This window comes from Dendrobates tinctorius, unplaced genomic scaffold, assembly GCF_039654945.1.
Source record: "Dendrobates tinctorius isolate UK_male_01 unplaced genomic scaffold, ASM3965494v1 ptg000011l, whole genome shotgun sequence".
Taxonomy (NCBI): Eukaryota; Metazoa; Chordata; class Amphibia; order Anura; family Dendrobatidae; genus Dendrobates; species Dendrobates tinctorius.
The window spans coordinates 116,975,517-116,990,733 of NW_027361679.1; the positions used below are offsets into that span (position 1 = coordinate 116,975,517).

A 15,217-nucleotide genomic window follows, 5' to 3' on the forward strand; every position below is an offset into this window, starting at 1 on the left:
TTTAAAATAAATTTTTCAAGTTGGTGTTATAAAGTATTCTAATTTACTGAGGTTTTCATTGACTGTAAGCCATAATCATTAATATTAACAGAAATAAACACTTGAAATAGATCCCTCTGTTTGTAGTGACTCTATATCATATATGAGTTTCACTTTTTGTATTGAAGAACTGAAATAAATTAACTTTTTTTGATGATATTCTAATTTTGTGAGATGCACCTGTACATAATAAAAAAACGAGTACAATAATCTTGAACAAAACTGGACACCATCTGTTACAGGAGGAGAGAGGACCCTGCCAGCAAGAGCTCACAGTCTACAAGGCAGGTCCGAACTGCTAATCTATCCTTCCCGTGCAGTTACCCGGTAGGCCACAGTATGGCACTGTTTGAGGGGGCACCAGCCTGTTTGTATGACTGCTGATCCTTTAATCTTGCCAGGTGCCTACCGGGGGGCGGGGCGCGCGCAGACACGCAGCTGTTACCACGGCTGGTCAGGAGACAAAACTCCAGGAGAGAACCCTCTGGACCGTGGCACCAAGGGGCCCTGGGCGAGCTGCCAGGTGGAGCCGACCCCTATACAGGGATCGTTAGCAGCAGGCCCAGGGGTTCGGGTACCATGATAGCCGGTACCGAGAGGGGCAGCTCAGGATGGACTGGAGTAGGAGTGCAGGACTGAAGCGTAGACAGCTGAGCGGGATCACTGGAGACTGGAAAGGAGTAGGACGGCAGGACTGGAGCATAGACAACAGGTCGGAGCAGGAACACAGGAGGCAGGACTGGAGTAGGACTGGAGTGTGGATAGCGGGATGGAGCGGGAACACCAGAGGTAGGACTGGAGTAGAACTGAAGGACTGAAGTGTGGATAGCAGGATGGAGCAGGAACACTGGAGACAGGACTGGAGTAGGACTGACGGGCTGGAGTTTGGATAGCAGGATGGAGCAGGAACACCGGAGGCAGGACTGGAGTAGGACTGAAGGGCTGGAATGTGGATAGCAGGATGGAGCAGGAACACCGGAGGCAGGACTGGAGTAGGACTGAAGGACTGGAGTGTGGATAGCTGGACCCACGGAGCACCGGACCGCTGAGCTACTGCAGGGACCACGGAAGGCAGGATCGCGAGGCTACTGCAGGAATCACCGAAGACAGGTCTGCGAGACTGCAGAGAGCACACGAAGAAGCAAACACAACAATCAGGCGCCTCCCTCACGGAGGAACGGCCTAATATAGCCCTGTCAGGTCTGCCATTGGTCCGTAGGTGCTTCCGGGTCAGGGCATTGCCGGAGCACAAGTAACAGGAGGAAGGCGCATGCGCATTGCATGCAGAGACCCCGTCGGCCGCGAGCCTGTCCGAAGGGACCGCCGTGGCTGTCGGGCAGCGGGGGGCTGCGGCGTGGGAGCGGAGGCCGGGTGAGTATGCGGAGGCGGCATGACAGCAGCCTTCATCATTTGAACTCTGCAACGCACATCTGTCTGGAGCAGGGAACACGCTGATGATGTTATGTGTCAGCGTGTTCTGTGGGCAGAGAGCGAGCGGTCTGCTCTCCACTCCCCCCACTATGTGGAGCAAGCATACTATATGGGGGAATACATGTGGGGCCATTATACTATATGTGATGCCATTATACTATATGTGATGCTGTTATATGTGGGGCCATTATACTATACATGATGCCATTGTGTCTGGGGCCATCATACTGTATGTGATGTCATTATATCTGGGGCCATTATACTATATGTCAGAGGTCTCAAACTGCATTCCTCAAGGGCCGCAAACAGGTCTTGTGTTCAGGACTTCCTTGTATTGCACAGGTGATAATTTAATCACCTGCACAGATAATGATTCCAGCACCTTGTGCAATGCTAAGGCTATGTGCACACGTAAATTTTGGTCCTACGGATTTTTACGCGTGGATTTGGAAAAATCCGCAGGTAAATTCTCAGGTCAAAAGACCTGCAGATTAGCTTGCGGTTTAGCCCTGCGGTTTTACACCTCTACAATGGAGAAGGTGTGAAACCGCAGTGGAATCCGCACAAAGAACTGACATTCTGCGGATTTGAACCCGCAGCAAATCCGCGTGGAAAAATCCGCAGCATGTGCACAGCGTTTTCCAGTTTACCATTGAAAACAATGGTACTGTACAACGCACCTAAATCTGCTGCGGACCCGCAGGGCCTGAAACGCTGCAGATCCGCAGCAGAATTCTCACCGTGTGCACATAGCCTAAGAAATCTTGAAAACACGCATGGTTTGCGGCCCTCGAGAAATGCAGTTTGAGACCCATGATATATACAAAGGGACTGTGCTGACAATAAGTGAGTACACTATATACTACACTATATATACTGAGTACACTGTAGACAAATGGACTGTGCTATACATAATAAGTGAGTACACTATATACTAAGGGACTGTTATACATAATGAGTACACTATATACTAAGGGACTGTGTTATAAATAATAAGGCTACATTCCGTGTGCAGTGTTGGTGTGCTGTGCGCTTTTACAGACGCATTGAGCATATCCTATGCTGATCCTCAAAATCGGATCAGAACAATACATTCTCAGATCCGTGATTTTCATATATGTGTGAATGTCGTACGATAAAAAAATCTGGAAGCACACAGACATTTCACACACACAAATATGAGAATGTAGAATAAGAGCTATTACAGATAACATTATTAATCCAAGTCACACAGAAGAGATGCAGAATAATATCTACATCCACTCACTTATAGCGGACATCTCGTCTGATTAGAGCCACTTTCTCCTGTTTCTTCTCCATCTGGTCAGACCTTCATGTCGACATCTCCCAGCCAAGGCTCGTCTTGTCACAATAATCATCGAAACCCTGAAAATAACAAGGTCGCATACATTGTATACATACTTGTGTCTCTCCCCTCAATACAGATATGTTTCCCATCATTAAAAATATAATATGATAAACAGCACTGTGCCCTTCATTAACTATGATCTCTGACTCCCAATAATATAAATTATTGAGTCTGTGACTCTGCTCAATTACCTGTAAGGTTATGTGCAAGGTTTTACGGTACAGGAAACGTGAATGAGATTCCTGAAGTCTCATGCACACTTATTTTTTCCTAGCAGATTTGCAGCAAATTCAAATTTGCATAATGTCAATTATTGCAGCGTATTTCATCCATACTAATGGGGGAAAATACATAACAAAAGCATGGCAAAAACGTTGCCAAAAAATAAATGTATTTTACGCAGTGTGTTTCCTGCCAACACATTAGGATATGAGCAGAATTTTCTCCTGAAAATCTCGAACGTGTGCACATAGCCTTTGTCTTTGTCCTGTACCCGCCCCCCCATTCATTATCAGTCCTTTATAGCATCATAATGAATTTGGGGGTGGGAGAAGACATTATCGGGTACTCAGCATCCTCTGCTACCTCCCAATTTATTACAAGTCCCTGACAGAGTCTTCTCCCACCTTTTCAGTGCGTTATAAAATGTCCTATGCACTTTATCACCTCCTCTCCCCAATAAATGTTAAGTCCCCCATAGAATCACAATGAATTGTGAGATGGGGAGGACACTATCAGGGGCTTAGCACCCTTCTCCACTACCCAATTCATTTCACATCCATATCTTATGTCCTTCTCACCCTCCTCCTGTTTGTTCATAAGTCCATTATAAGTCCCCCTTACTCCCATCCCAATCCCCCACATACATCACTGTCCTCTCCACCACCCCCATTATTTTCCTCTCCACCACCCCAATGATTATTCTCCCCCACCACTCCCATCATTGCCTTCTTCCCCACCTCCCCCATCATTTCCCTTTCCACCACCCCATCATTGCCTTCTCCCCCACCATTGCCCTTTCCACCACCTCCATCATTGTCTTCTCCCTCACCACCTCCATCATTGCCCTCTCCACCACCACCTCCAACACCCCAATCATTGTTCTCCCCCACCCCTCTCATCATCATCCTCTACTCCACCATCATTGTTCTCCCCCACTACCCTCATCATTGCCCTCTCCCCCACCTCCATCATTTTCTCTCCACTAAGCCAATCATTGTTCTCTCCCACCACCTCCATCATTTCCCTCTCCAATACCTCAATCATTGTTCTCCCCCACCACTCCCATCATTGTCCTTTACATCACCTCCATCATTGCCTTCTCTCCCACTACCCCATCATTGCCCTTTCCACCACCTCCATCATTTCCTTCTCCCCCACAACCCCATCATTGTCCTTCCCATCACCTCTCTCATTGCCTTCTCCTCCACAATCCCATCATTGTCCTTTTCACCTCCATCATTGCCTTCTCTTCCACCACCCCAATCATTGCCTTCTCCACCATCACCATCACTTCCTCTCCACCACCACCTCCATCATTTCCCTCTCCAACACCCCAGTCATTGTTCTCCCCCATTACTCCCATCATTGTCCTTTCCATCACCTCCATCATTGCCTTCTTCCTCACCACCCCATCATTGCCCTTTCCACCACTCCCATCATTGCCCTCTCCTCTAGCTACACACACTACCGCTCACCTCCGCACACACACAGAGTTAGAGCATCACTCACCACTCTGCACACTCCCCAGCAGCCGCAGCGCACACACACAGCACCACGCACCTCTACATGCGCGCACACACACACACAACACACAGGACACCACTCACCTCTTAGCACGTTTCCTGCAGCATCACCGTCGTTGGCAGGTTCCTCTCTCTGGCAAACCAGCGCTCTGAATTTTGGGGCCCCTCTTACTGGCAAAATTTTTGTGGCCCCCTTGAGACTGACTGCGCCCAGGCTTCACTCCAGCCCCGCCTCCACCCCTCGAACTGTCCTCAGTCCCACCGCTCACTCTTTTGGAAAAACTCCACTTCTCACCAATCACACATTAACAGTTCCCATCACCAGATCACACATTTAGCCAGCAGCTTTTGTTTTGGCCAAAAGATTTTTTAAGTCGCCAGCATGACAAGGTAGATTCTAAACTCTTTCGTCTGGGCCTTACTCTGACCTATTAAACATTTGCTAAAATATCCAATACAATTTAGGTATTTTTTTTATTTTCAATTTGTAAAATGACAAATAATATCACATAAAAGACACAAATACCACTGCACCAGACACCATATTACCACCACATAGTGACCTACAATGCATATACAAGGAATAAATACCATCATCCCATGTCCAGACCTCATATTACCACCACAGTGACCAAATAATATCACATACAAGGGACAAATACCACTGCACCATGTCCAGATCACATATTACCACCACATGGTGACCAATAATACCACATGCAAAGAACAAATACCACCACACCATAACCAGACCACATATTACCACCACATAGTGACCAAATAATAGCACATACAAGGAACAAATACAGCCACACCATGGCCGGACAACATATTTCCAACACAAATTGACTGAATACTACAATACTAATATCACCATAAGTGACATTATACACAGGAGCTCTGTATATATTGTATAGTGTAAAGGTAATACAGTGATCACTGGTGATATTGAACACAGGACCACTGTATATAGTATATAGTGTCAGTGTACACGTAACACACTGACTCACGAGTGAAGTCTCTAGGTGAAGTCCTTCATCTTTGCTTTTCATCTTCATCCAGCGCAGACCGCCATCACTTCTCCCAGCCACGGCTTGTCTCTGCAGGAAATAACACAGTTATCTAAAGCACCGCTTGCAGAACACATTACTTAATTTTTTCCCAAATTCTAAACTACACCAGATGAAGAAAAAAAGGCGACAGTTTCGCTCTGCACAGTAACAGGACCGCCTCCCCCATTTAAAACAGTATCATCAGAAAATATGAATGCATCACTGCAGCAATAATATCCCTTAATTATCCCCTGTGGTAATAATATCCTCCATCCTGTCCCCCGTGTGTCTCATTCCTGGCTCCCGCCATATTTTCTCCCATCCTGCCCTCATGAGTATCCATTCTGCCACCATGTGATGTCCCATCCTGCCCCATATGATCTCCCCACCCTGCCCCATATTGTCCCATGATCCTGCCCCATCTGTCCCATGATCCTGCCCCATCTGTCTCCATCATGTCCATCCTGCCCCATGACCCTGCACCATCTGTCTCCATTCTGCCTCATCTTTCTCTATCCTGCCCCATGATCCTGCACCATGTCTCCATTCTGCCCCCATGATCCTGCACCATCTGTATCCATCCTGCCCCTTGTGTCTCCATCCTGCCCCGTGTTTCCATCCTGCCCCGTGTCTCCATTCTGCCCCGTGTTTCCCATCCTGCCCTTGTCTCCATTCTGCCCCTTGTTTCCATTTTGCCCTGTGTCTCCATTCTGTCCCTTGTCTCCATTCTGCCCCTTTTCTAAATTCTGCCCCGTGTCTCCATTCTGCCCCGTGTCTCCATTTTGCCCCATGTCTCCATCCTGCCCCGTGTCTCCATTCTGGCCCTTGTCTTCATTCTGCCCCTTTTCTCCATTCTGCCCCGTGTCTCCATTTTGCCCCGTGTCTCCATCCTGCCCCCATGTCTCCATTCTGCCCCTCGTCTCCCTTCTTCCCCTTGTCTCCATTCTGCCCCCCATCTCCATTCTGCCCCATATCTCCATCCTGCTTCTTGTGTCTCCATCCTGCTCCTTGTGTCTCCATCCTGCTCCTTGTGTCTCCATCCTGCTCCTTGTGTCTCTATCCTGCCCCGTGTCTCCATTCTGCCCCTCATCTCCATTCTGCCCCTCGTCTCCATTCTGCCCCTCGTCTCCATTCTGCCTCATGTCTCCATTCTGCCCCATGCCTCCATTCTGCCCCATGTCTCCATTCTGCTCCGTATACACACTGTGGATGCGGTGAAAATATTTAATAAGGTGCAGTACATACAGTACTGTACTGCACCTTATTAAATATTTTCACCGCATCCGCAGTGTGTGTGCCAAGTTTATACATAAGTCTATACAGATTGGGATCCTACTTGAGCACCACGGGAATAGTTGTGCTAATGGTCTTGTGCACTCCATTCTGCCCCCTTGTCTCCATTCTGCCCCCTTGTCTCCATCCTGCCCCTTGTCTCTATTCTGCCCCTTGTCTCCATCCTGCCCCATGTCTCCATTCTGCCCCATGTCTCCATTCTGTCCCGAGTATGATAGAGACACATGGTCCATGTGTCTCCATCCTGCCGTCGAAACATATTTCAGCTTGCTGCTTTCAATAAAATAAAAAAAAACATTTCTCCTTACCTGGCCATGTTTCTGCTGCGATGCTCCCTCCAGGCATTTCAAGCACACACTTGCCGGCGAATGACAATGACGTCATAAGCCGGCAATGTGCTTGCTGATGTCAGCTGCCAGCCTCCGATTGGATGGCGTCTTTTAACTTTTGCCGTGCGAGCCCGGTTCAGTTTCTGCAGCGGCAGAATTCTGCCGCTGGGGCCTGATGAACAGAAGAGATGGGGCCCAATGTGGGCCCCCTCTGCTCGCTGGGTCCCATATGCCAGTCAGGGCAGTAATGCCCTGATTGCAGCCCTGATGACATCATCCAGCCGCGCGACTGTGACAGGAAGTGTGGGCAGGAAGCAGGACGGATCCTTGCAGCTCCGCTGCGCTGCCACTGGGATCGCTCACTGCCAGCCGCACATGAGGGCAATCTGGCTGGAGAAACGGTCCAGATTGCCCTCATTATTAGCCCCCCTCCTGTGGCCCCCCTCCACCTCTGGGCCCCGATGCAGCCGCACCCGCTGCACATGCGGTATGTCCGCCACTGGATTGCGCAAGCTTTGAAATGTGTGTGTGGGGGAGGGTGACTGATTTGAGAGCTGCAGCTCTTGTGGTTTTATATAAAGCGGCAGCAGCACCTGCATCGTGTAAACAACCTATGTCTGGAAGAGGGAGAAAAGGTTATTATTCCTGGTGGGGATTGCCATCTATCCATGAATTGTTTCATGACCTGACCAAATTCTGATGGTGAAGAGACCATTCCCTGTGGAAATCTGGTCCAGGCATACTGTCCAACCATCCTCAGATGTAAAGGCAAACAGATGCTGGGAATCAGGGTGCACAGGGACACAGAAATATGCATCAACTAAATCTATCAAAAATAGAGCAGAAAAAGGGGCAGCACAACTTACCTGCCCAGGTCTTTGAACAAATATGTGAGGTATCGGTCGATATTTTGGCCAAGATATGCAAGCTCGCAACCCAACGTCAAGGGTCCTCACGCATGCAATTCCTATCACTGAACTAATAGTGAAGCCACAAAAGAGGATTGAAAAGCCTCCAAAAATTAAAAAAAATATTTATATGGATGCTGGCTGCATCCTGTAGTGCATTTGTTCAAAGACCTGGTCAGGTAAGCGATGCTGCCCCTTTTTCCGCTGTATTGTTAAATTTTTGGAGGATTTTCAGTCCTCTTTTGTGGCTTTGCTATTAGTTTAGTAATAGGACTCGCAAGTGTGCCTATGCAGAACAGCAATGTGGACATTGCATCACCTTGGTATATGCCGAATTGGATGGTCACTTGTGCTAGTTGTCTTGAGTTGACTTCCAATGTTGTTCTCCATTGCCCCATTGAGTTTCTGAGGAAGGTTCTTAATTTTCTGTTGACATTGTAGAAGGCCAAGCATTCACAGATCCATGTGTCTGGCATTGAGTCATAGGCTTTCCTATAGTCAATCCAGGCCGTGCTGAGATTAGTCTGTCTGGATCTTGAGTCTTGAGCAACTGCTCTATCTACTAGGAGGTGGTGCTTAGAGCCTCTGGTGTCAGTCCCACTGCCTTTCTGAGCTGGATTCATGGCTTATATGGTTCTGTACTTTGGTGGCTATGATGCCTGACAGGAGTTTCCATGTTGTTGTAAGGCAGGTTATAGATCAGTTCAGTTGGATGGAACTGTTCCTTTGTGAGGATCCTTCATGATCAGCACTGTTCTTCCTTGTGTTAGCCAGGCTGGGTGGTGGCCTGCTTCTAGCAGTTGGTTCATCTGCTTTGCCATTCGTTCATGTACTGCTGATAATTTTTTTAACAGTAGGTGCTGTCCAGCTTTTCATGTTCTTGACCTGCTGTTGGATGTCTGCTTCTGGAATGGTGACTGGTACTTGCTCTAGGTAGTTTCTGTGTTTCATTCTCAGATCTTGCAGCCACATTGTACTGGTGTTGCGTTTTTTCCTTCTCCCATATGTTCCTCCAGTATTGTTCTGTCTCTGCTATTGGTGGAATTTATGCCTTTGTGCTGTTACTCTGTAGTTGGGATTACACATTGGATGGTTCTCTGGAGAACAGGGTATTTATCATCTTGGCCTCAGCTTCTCTAGTGTATCTCCCTAGTCTTGCAGCGAGTGCTGTGAGCCTTTGTTTAGCAGTTTCTAGGGCTTCACTTGGGGTCAGGCTTTTGTATTTGTCCAGCTTGGTCTTATTCTTGATCTTTACACCCTTCTGTATTTCTGATAATTGGCTGACTTCCCTTCGTGTCACCTTGATCTTTGTCTCCAGTCTTCTTTTCCAAGGGGGCACATACTTCTGTTGTTTTTGCTGGTTGTATAGCCAAGCATTTCCATGATTGCTGGACAGTAGCATAGATCAGTTCTATCTAAAAGAACTGTTCATTAGTGGTAGGTATTGATGCAAGTGCTCTATTGGCATCTTCCAGTGGTGGTGTTTCTTTGCTGAGCCCTGGCAAAGAAATCTCTGGTATTGATGGTATTTAGTTTATCTAAGATCTTCTCTTTCAGATCAGTGCTCTCTAATTGGGTCAGGATCTTCAGGATGTTGCACATGCTGGCTCTTCAAGGTCGTCATGTGGGGTGGATTTGCAGTGCAGTTGATCCATCTCAAGTTATGATAATAGCTTTCTCTTTATGATATTGAAACGTTGGGTGACTAGTTGTTTGTCATTCAGTGGATATGCAGGTCTCATATCCAACCAGAGTTTCCTCATACGCTTCATATATCCTCTCTCTGTTAAATGCTGTTATAGTAGCATTTCATCAGATCCAGGTTCTCTTGCCTTGTCCATGAATGGTTTGTTCCAGTAGCCCATTTATCATCAGAATGTCCTGTCCTGACCTCGACGTCCGGCATGACTCTCTTTGACACTTTCATATTTATTGAGGTAGGCACTATAGTGTTAGTAGTCTTGCCCAAGGACCACTACTGGTATATTATTGTCAAACAGAGCAGAGCCAGGATTTGAACCCCAGTCTCTCACGTTGGTGGTTGTACACTTTTAACAGTCACCTAAGATAGTATTATAGTGTTAGGAGCCTTGGTATATAATTTAGCCAGGATTTGAACCCCAGTCTCCCATGTCATAGGCTGTGCACTTTAATCATTATGGCTAGTTGGTGGCTAAATATGTCGCAGTTATTAGTCACTGACATAGGAACTTTGCTGCCATTTACAGGGTGGAGATCTCCGAGCAGCACGCAGCCGCTCTGTCAGGACCTTGTGTCTGCTGCACTTTGTAAAGACAGACCAGGCTCTGCTTATGAATTTCAGTAATGGGACTTTACAGGTAATTTTGTATATAACTTAAAACCTTTTAAGAAAAGTCTGTTTTGATTTTTCCCCATAATAAAATTGTAATGTAATTATCTACCTTATTTACTTTCACAGGTGAATTTTTATCATGATCGTACCAAGATAATTCTAAGCAAAGGACAGCAGGGTTATCTCCTTAGCTACATTGACCAAGACAGACAGAGCTGTACCTTGCCTCTATCGGTGCTGCAGAACAGTTGTCCTCCATTTATAATCCAGCGCTTGGAATATGCTCTCATGATGCTACAACATCTGTGATGACATTATCCCATCCACTGTATAGCAGTTCGGTATTTGAAGCATTTTTATCAGGATCTCCATTGTATATTTCAATGACAATTGTGTGTTAATACCTGTTGAACACGTCCAGACAAGTCATATTGTAACATGTGAGTGGATGTAAGTATAGGTATTAGTGGTACAGGTAGCTCTCGGTGTGTACATGATCGGTTACTAACAGAAGGTTCTGTCAGGTTGTATATAAGATTTCTGCCAGGGTTCAGAAATATCGAAATACTAGTTTGTCCGAGTCGGTGAAACTGATCATTTCTGGCTGTTTAGAATGTGACAAAAAGGCAATATAGATAATTGAAAGGGGGTCTTCATCTATGTGTGAGGACAATGTTCAGTACTACAATAATGAGGAGGCCGGTGATAATCTGGAAGTAATTATTAATGAAAGCGCATTGGTGGCAGCCGTTTTTGTATTAGAGGTACATACATTCAGCCATTCATCTCCTGTATTCTCAGGTGCACATGAACTTTTCAGCTCAGAAGCTGGCCCCCTGAAAAATGTGCATAAAAATGTAAAATGCATTGCCATTCAATAATCTAGGTTCATTCCTTGGGTTCTCTTCAAGTAAATATTTTTCCAGTTCTTCGACCACATTTCCATACTCTTATCTCCTCCGCATGTGATATCTTCGTTGCAACACTGCACCTTGCATGATAAGAAGTTTTTTGTTTTATTACCAAGAGTTAGAGATCTATTTGTCACGACTCTGTTGTCGATGTCCCGGGACCAGGGGATCCTTCCCTGTCCAAAACTCTAGGGGCACCCTAGCTCGCCCTGTACCCTTCCCCAACCCAGGGAAGAGGGGAGTAGTGTACTGTAATACACCAACCAAACTAACAAGAAAATAGAACAGGGGTAACAAAAAATAACAATCATAAAAATATGCACATACAAATAATAGAGGTATGCACGGGGGAGTGAATGATGGGGTTAAACCAAAGTAGGAGAAAGGGAATTATGACACACTCATAACCTAGCAACAGTCACAGATAAATCTACCAACCGCCTTCTCCAATAACCACCAACATCCTCCAGCCATGTAACATAAGTTACTCTGACAATGAGTGCTAGCCAGGACCCTGATTGTATAGGAGATGGGAGTGGCCAACAGTTCACAGCTGAGCCTTAACTCAGGAAAGCTTCCAGGAGCTCTCAACTGAGAATATTAACCCCTGCACTGCTAAAAGAAATTTACACCATTTAATACGAAGAAGTGCTTCTAACCAGTGCAGAAGTAGAAGAAATCAGACGCTCCAGTCTTCTGGCTCCTCTCTATTGCCATAAACCTGTGACACTATTGCAGCCCACTCCAAAAGAAAAGGACACCCAACAAACCTTTCCCTATCCTTCTCAACTAGAAGGCCACAGTAAGGCTATGTGCCCACGTTGCAGAAATGCTGTGGAATTGTCTGCAGCATTTCCGCAACTCCCCGCCATGGTTAAAATGCATGCGAAATTCGCATGCGTTTTCCCGCAAAACACAAGCATTATGCAAGCGTTTTTAGCTTGCGGAATTCAAGCACTTTTCCAAGCGATTTGAAGCATCACTTGGAAAAGTGATTGACTGGTTGGTCACACTTGTCAAGCATAGTGCTTGATGACTGAGCGGTCACGCGACCACAACATCACAAAGGTCATTTTTGCGCGAAGCACGCCTGGGAACAAAGCCACCGCGTGCACCGCTGAGGACCTGGCAGACTCTGGGGGCCGACAGAAGGTGAGTATATCCCTATTTTTTATTTTAATTCTATTTTTAACAGGAAACGCTCACTTTTCGCATGGTGGGCATGGCCACATGCATAAAGTGAGCGTTTCAATGCAATCCTATGGTGGCGGAATCACCACGATTCAACCAAATTAATGGACATGCTGCGTATTTTTCTGCAATGCGATTCAGCAGGGGAAAAATCCGCAGCATGGGCACAGCAACTGCAGAATCCCATACGATTGCATGGGATGCGTTTTAACTAGCGTTTTTTTAAGCGTTTCCGTGGTGGCCTTGCCGCTGCAGAAACGCTTAAAAAACACAACGTGGAAACACAACCTAAGTGTCAGATATCGGTGGTGTCTGATGCCAAATCCTAGGAAGAGCTGGTAATGCTCCCATCATTCAACTGTCCTGCAATCCCAAAGGAACTAGGAGCTCAGTCTAAATTGACTCTTGTGTTTTGTGAGAGGAAGTGAAACATGATGGCCACCCACTTTCCCTCATAGACCAATTAGGAAGGGACTGCGCCCTGAAAAGTCTTTAAGGACTCATATCAAAAAGGGAGACACACAGTGAAACTGGCAACATAAATAGTAAATAGTTTTACAGTGTAATACTGTCCAAATCTCCGTAGTCATGATAAGGAGACTCTGTGTTGTCATGGTCATACAGGAAGATGACTTATATGTCAGTATAATGATAATCACAGCTCCCGTAGCTATAGGTCACATACGATCCAATAGCATAGGAAAACTTAGAGAGAAGAGGATTTGTACAATTCCCTGTAAAAAAATGTGATTAAGCGCGTCTCTGGCAAATCCATAAACTCTGTTACCCACAATCAGAATTCATTTGGATCCATGAAAGCAATGTTTCTTCCAGGTATAATGATGAAGGACTGAGTCGTTACATTAGTTTCTGACCAATAGGCTATATTATTTAATTACGGGTCCAGCCTTAAGGTGGTTGTAAGAACTGTGTGTAGCCAGCAAGTGCTCTATAACAAAGGTTTGAACAATAATTGTATCTGTACATAGCAGCATGTAACTCAATTTATTATTAAAAAGAATCCATATTCAATGGCTGGCCATTTCCTTTTTTAATAACTAGTCAATATCTCTGCTGTCATCGATGCTACATGGCTGGATCTTGTGACGGAAACTATTCTGAATGTGCCTTTTGCAGAAAAGGGGTATCCTGGCAGTGGAACACACATGGATGTCGCCATGTCAGTGAATCAAACTACAACTTGCTCCCTTACCCAGCAGCCAACCTTCTGGCTTCCAATCTGGGCTTTAATCCAAAGTGAATGAGGTGTTTTCTTTATATATGCAAAGACGACTGATGTAAGGAGGAAGACCGCACTGCTGAGATCCAACCAGCCGACATAAATAATGGACGACCCTGCTTGTTTACATGTTGCACCACCAATCAAAATCAACATTTGAGTTTAATATAGGAAGTAGCTAAAAATGGTTTCTCCTTTAAAATATGCAGATGGCTTAGCCTCCTCTGTCCAATAAAACCATTCTTTCCACCCAGCCAGAGGCGTAGCTAGGGGTTCAGCTCAGGGGGGGCAAAATATCTGAGTGGGCCCCTAACAGGAGGACATATCATTGGTGCAACCTGCGCGGCCGCACATGGGAGCAAGAGGTAAGTGAGTCCATTTCTACCTCTAAAAAGGGTGCAATTTTGTATTTTTAGGAGCTCTTGGGCTGTAAAGGGATCAGGGGCCCTTTCTGTTTGTGTCCGCCTGTAGCCCCTAACCAGGTAATCATGATTATAACTATGGTGGTATAGAGGAGCCTCAGGAGATATCCACGCTGTTATTGAAAATAAAAGTCTATACAAAGACCAGCACTGATATTACCGCCTTATGGTGACAAATAGGGGTCTACCTGCAGGACATATAGAGATCACTGCACAGTTATAGATGGTGACTTACAGAAGACATTCTTTCTGGTCGAGTCATTCACTTTTCCCGTCTTTTCCATCTGGCCCAGGCCGACATGTCGACTTCTCCAGCCAGGACTCATCTGCAGTCAGAGATTACAACAAAGACACATCTGTCTTCTCACATTTCCAGCACCGTTCACATGTAGCATCACGAAATCATAGAATATTCGGATAGGAAGGGACCTCCAGGGTCATCATGTCCAAACCCCCTTCACAATACAGAATTCACGAAATCATCTCATACAGATGTCTGTCTGGCTTCTGTGTGAACAATTCCATTAAAGGAGAACTCACCACTTCTCAAGGCAACCTGTTCCACTGCTCACTGTTAAAAAGTTTTTCTAATATCTAATCTGTATCTTCTTCCTTTCAGTTTCATCCCATTGCTTCTTGTGTTTCTGTGGCGCCCCCAGGAGTATGGCCGCCACAGTGACTTTGCCTTCCTCCAGGGAAGGTGATGTCATGCTTGGAAGCAGTGAAGAGTCTCTCTCGCAGTTAACCTATACATGCAACACAGTTCCACTTCAGGCCAGCAGGGGGGACTCTGAACCGGAATTGAGGGGAGGAGTGCTCTCTGAGGGCCAAGAGGAAGGAGTGGTCAGTTAGTGTGAAGAGGTCCATGTGTGCAGACATGTGGAGAGAAGCTGGAGGTTGAGCTGAGGAAGGAGAGCTCCCTCACAGTGAAAGCGCATGAACTGGAGCCTGGTCTCCACGGTTGTACAGGTAC

The 15,217-nt window shown here is 46.1% G+C and overlaps 1 protein-coding gene across 2 annotated transcripts in view; it reads left to right on the forward strand.

The window, feature by feature from the left end:
• Positions 1-13,614, forward strand: part of LOC141049881 (serine/threonine-protein kinase PLK2-like) — a 163,967-nt gene extending 150,353 nt beyond the window's left edge. The window contains exons 17-18 of one of the 2 annotated variants that reach the window (XM_073546724.1): positions 10,395-10,505; positions 10,607-13,614. In XM_073546724.1, coding sequence (XP_073402825.1) covers positions 10,395-10,505; positions 10,607-10,789 — 294 coding nt within the window. In that variant the 3' untranslated portion in view covers positions 10,790-13,614. Of the gene's footprint in view, positions 1-10,394; positions 10,506-10,606 lie in introns of those variants that run through there. The other variant, XM_073546732.1, reaches the window with a different exon arrangement.
• Positions 13,615-15,217: the final 1,603 nt, after the last annotated feature.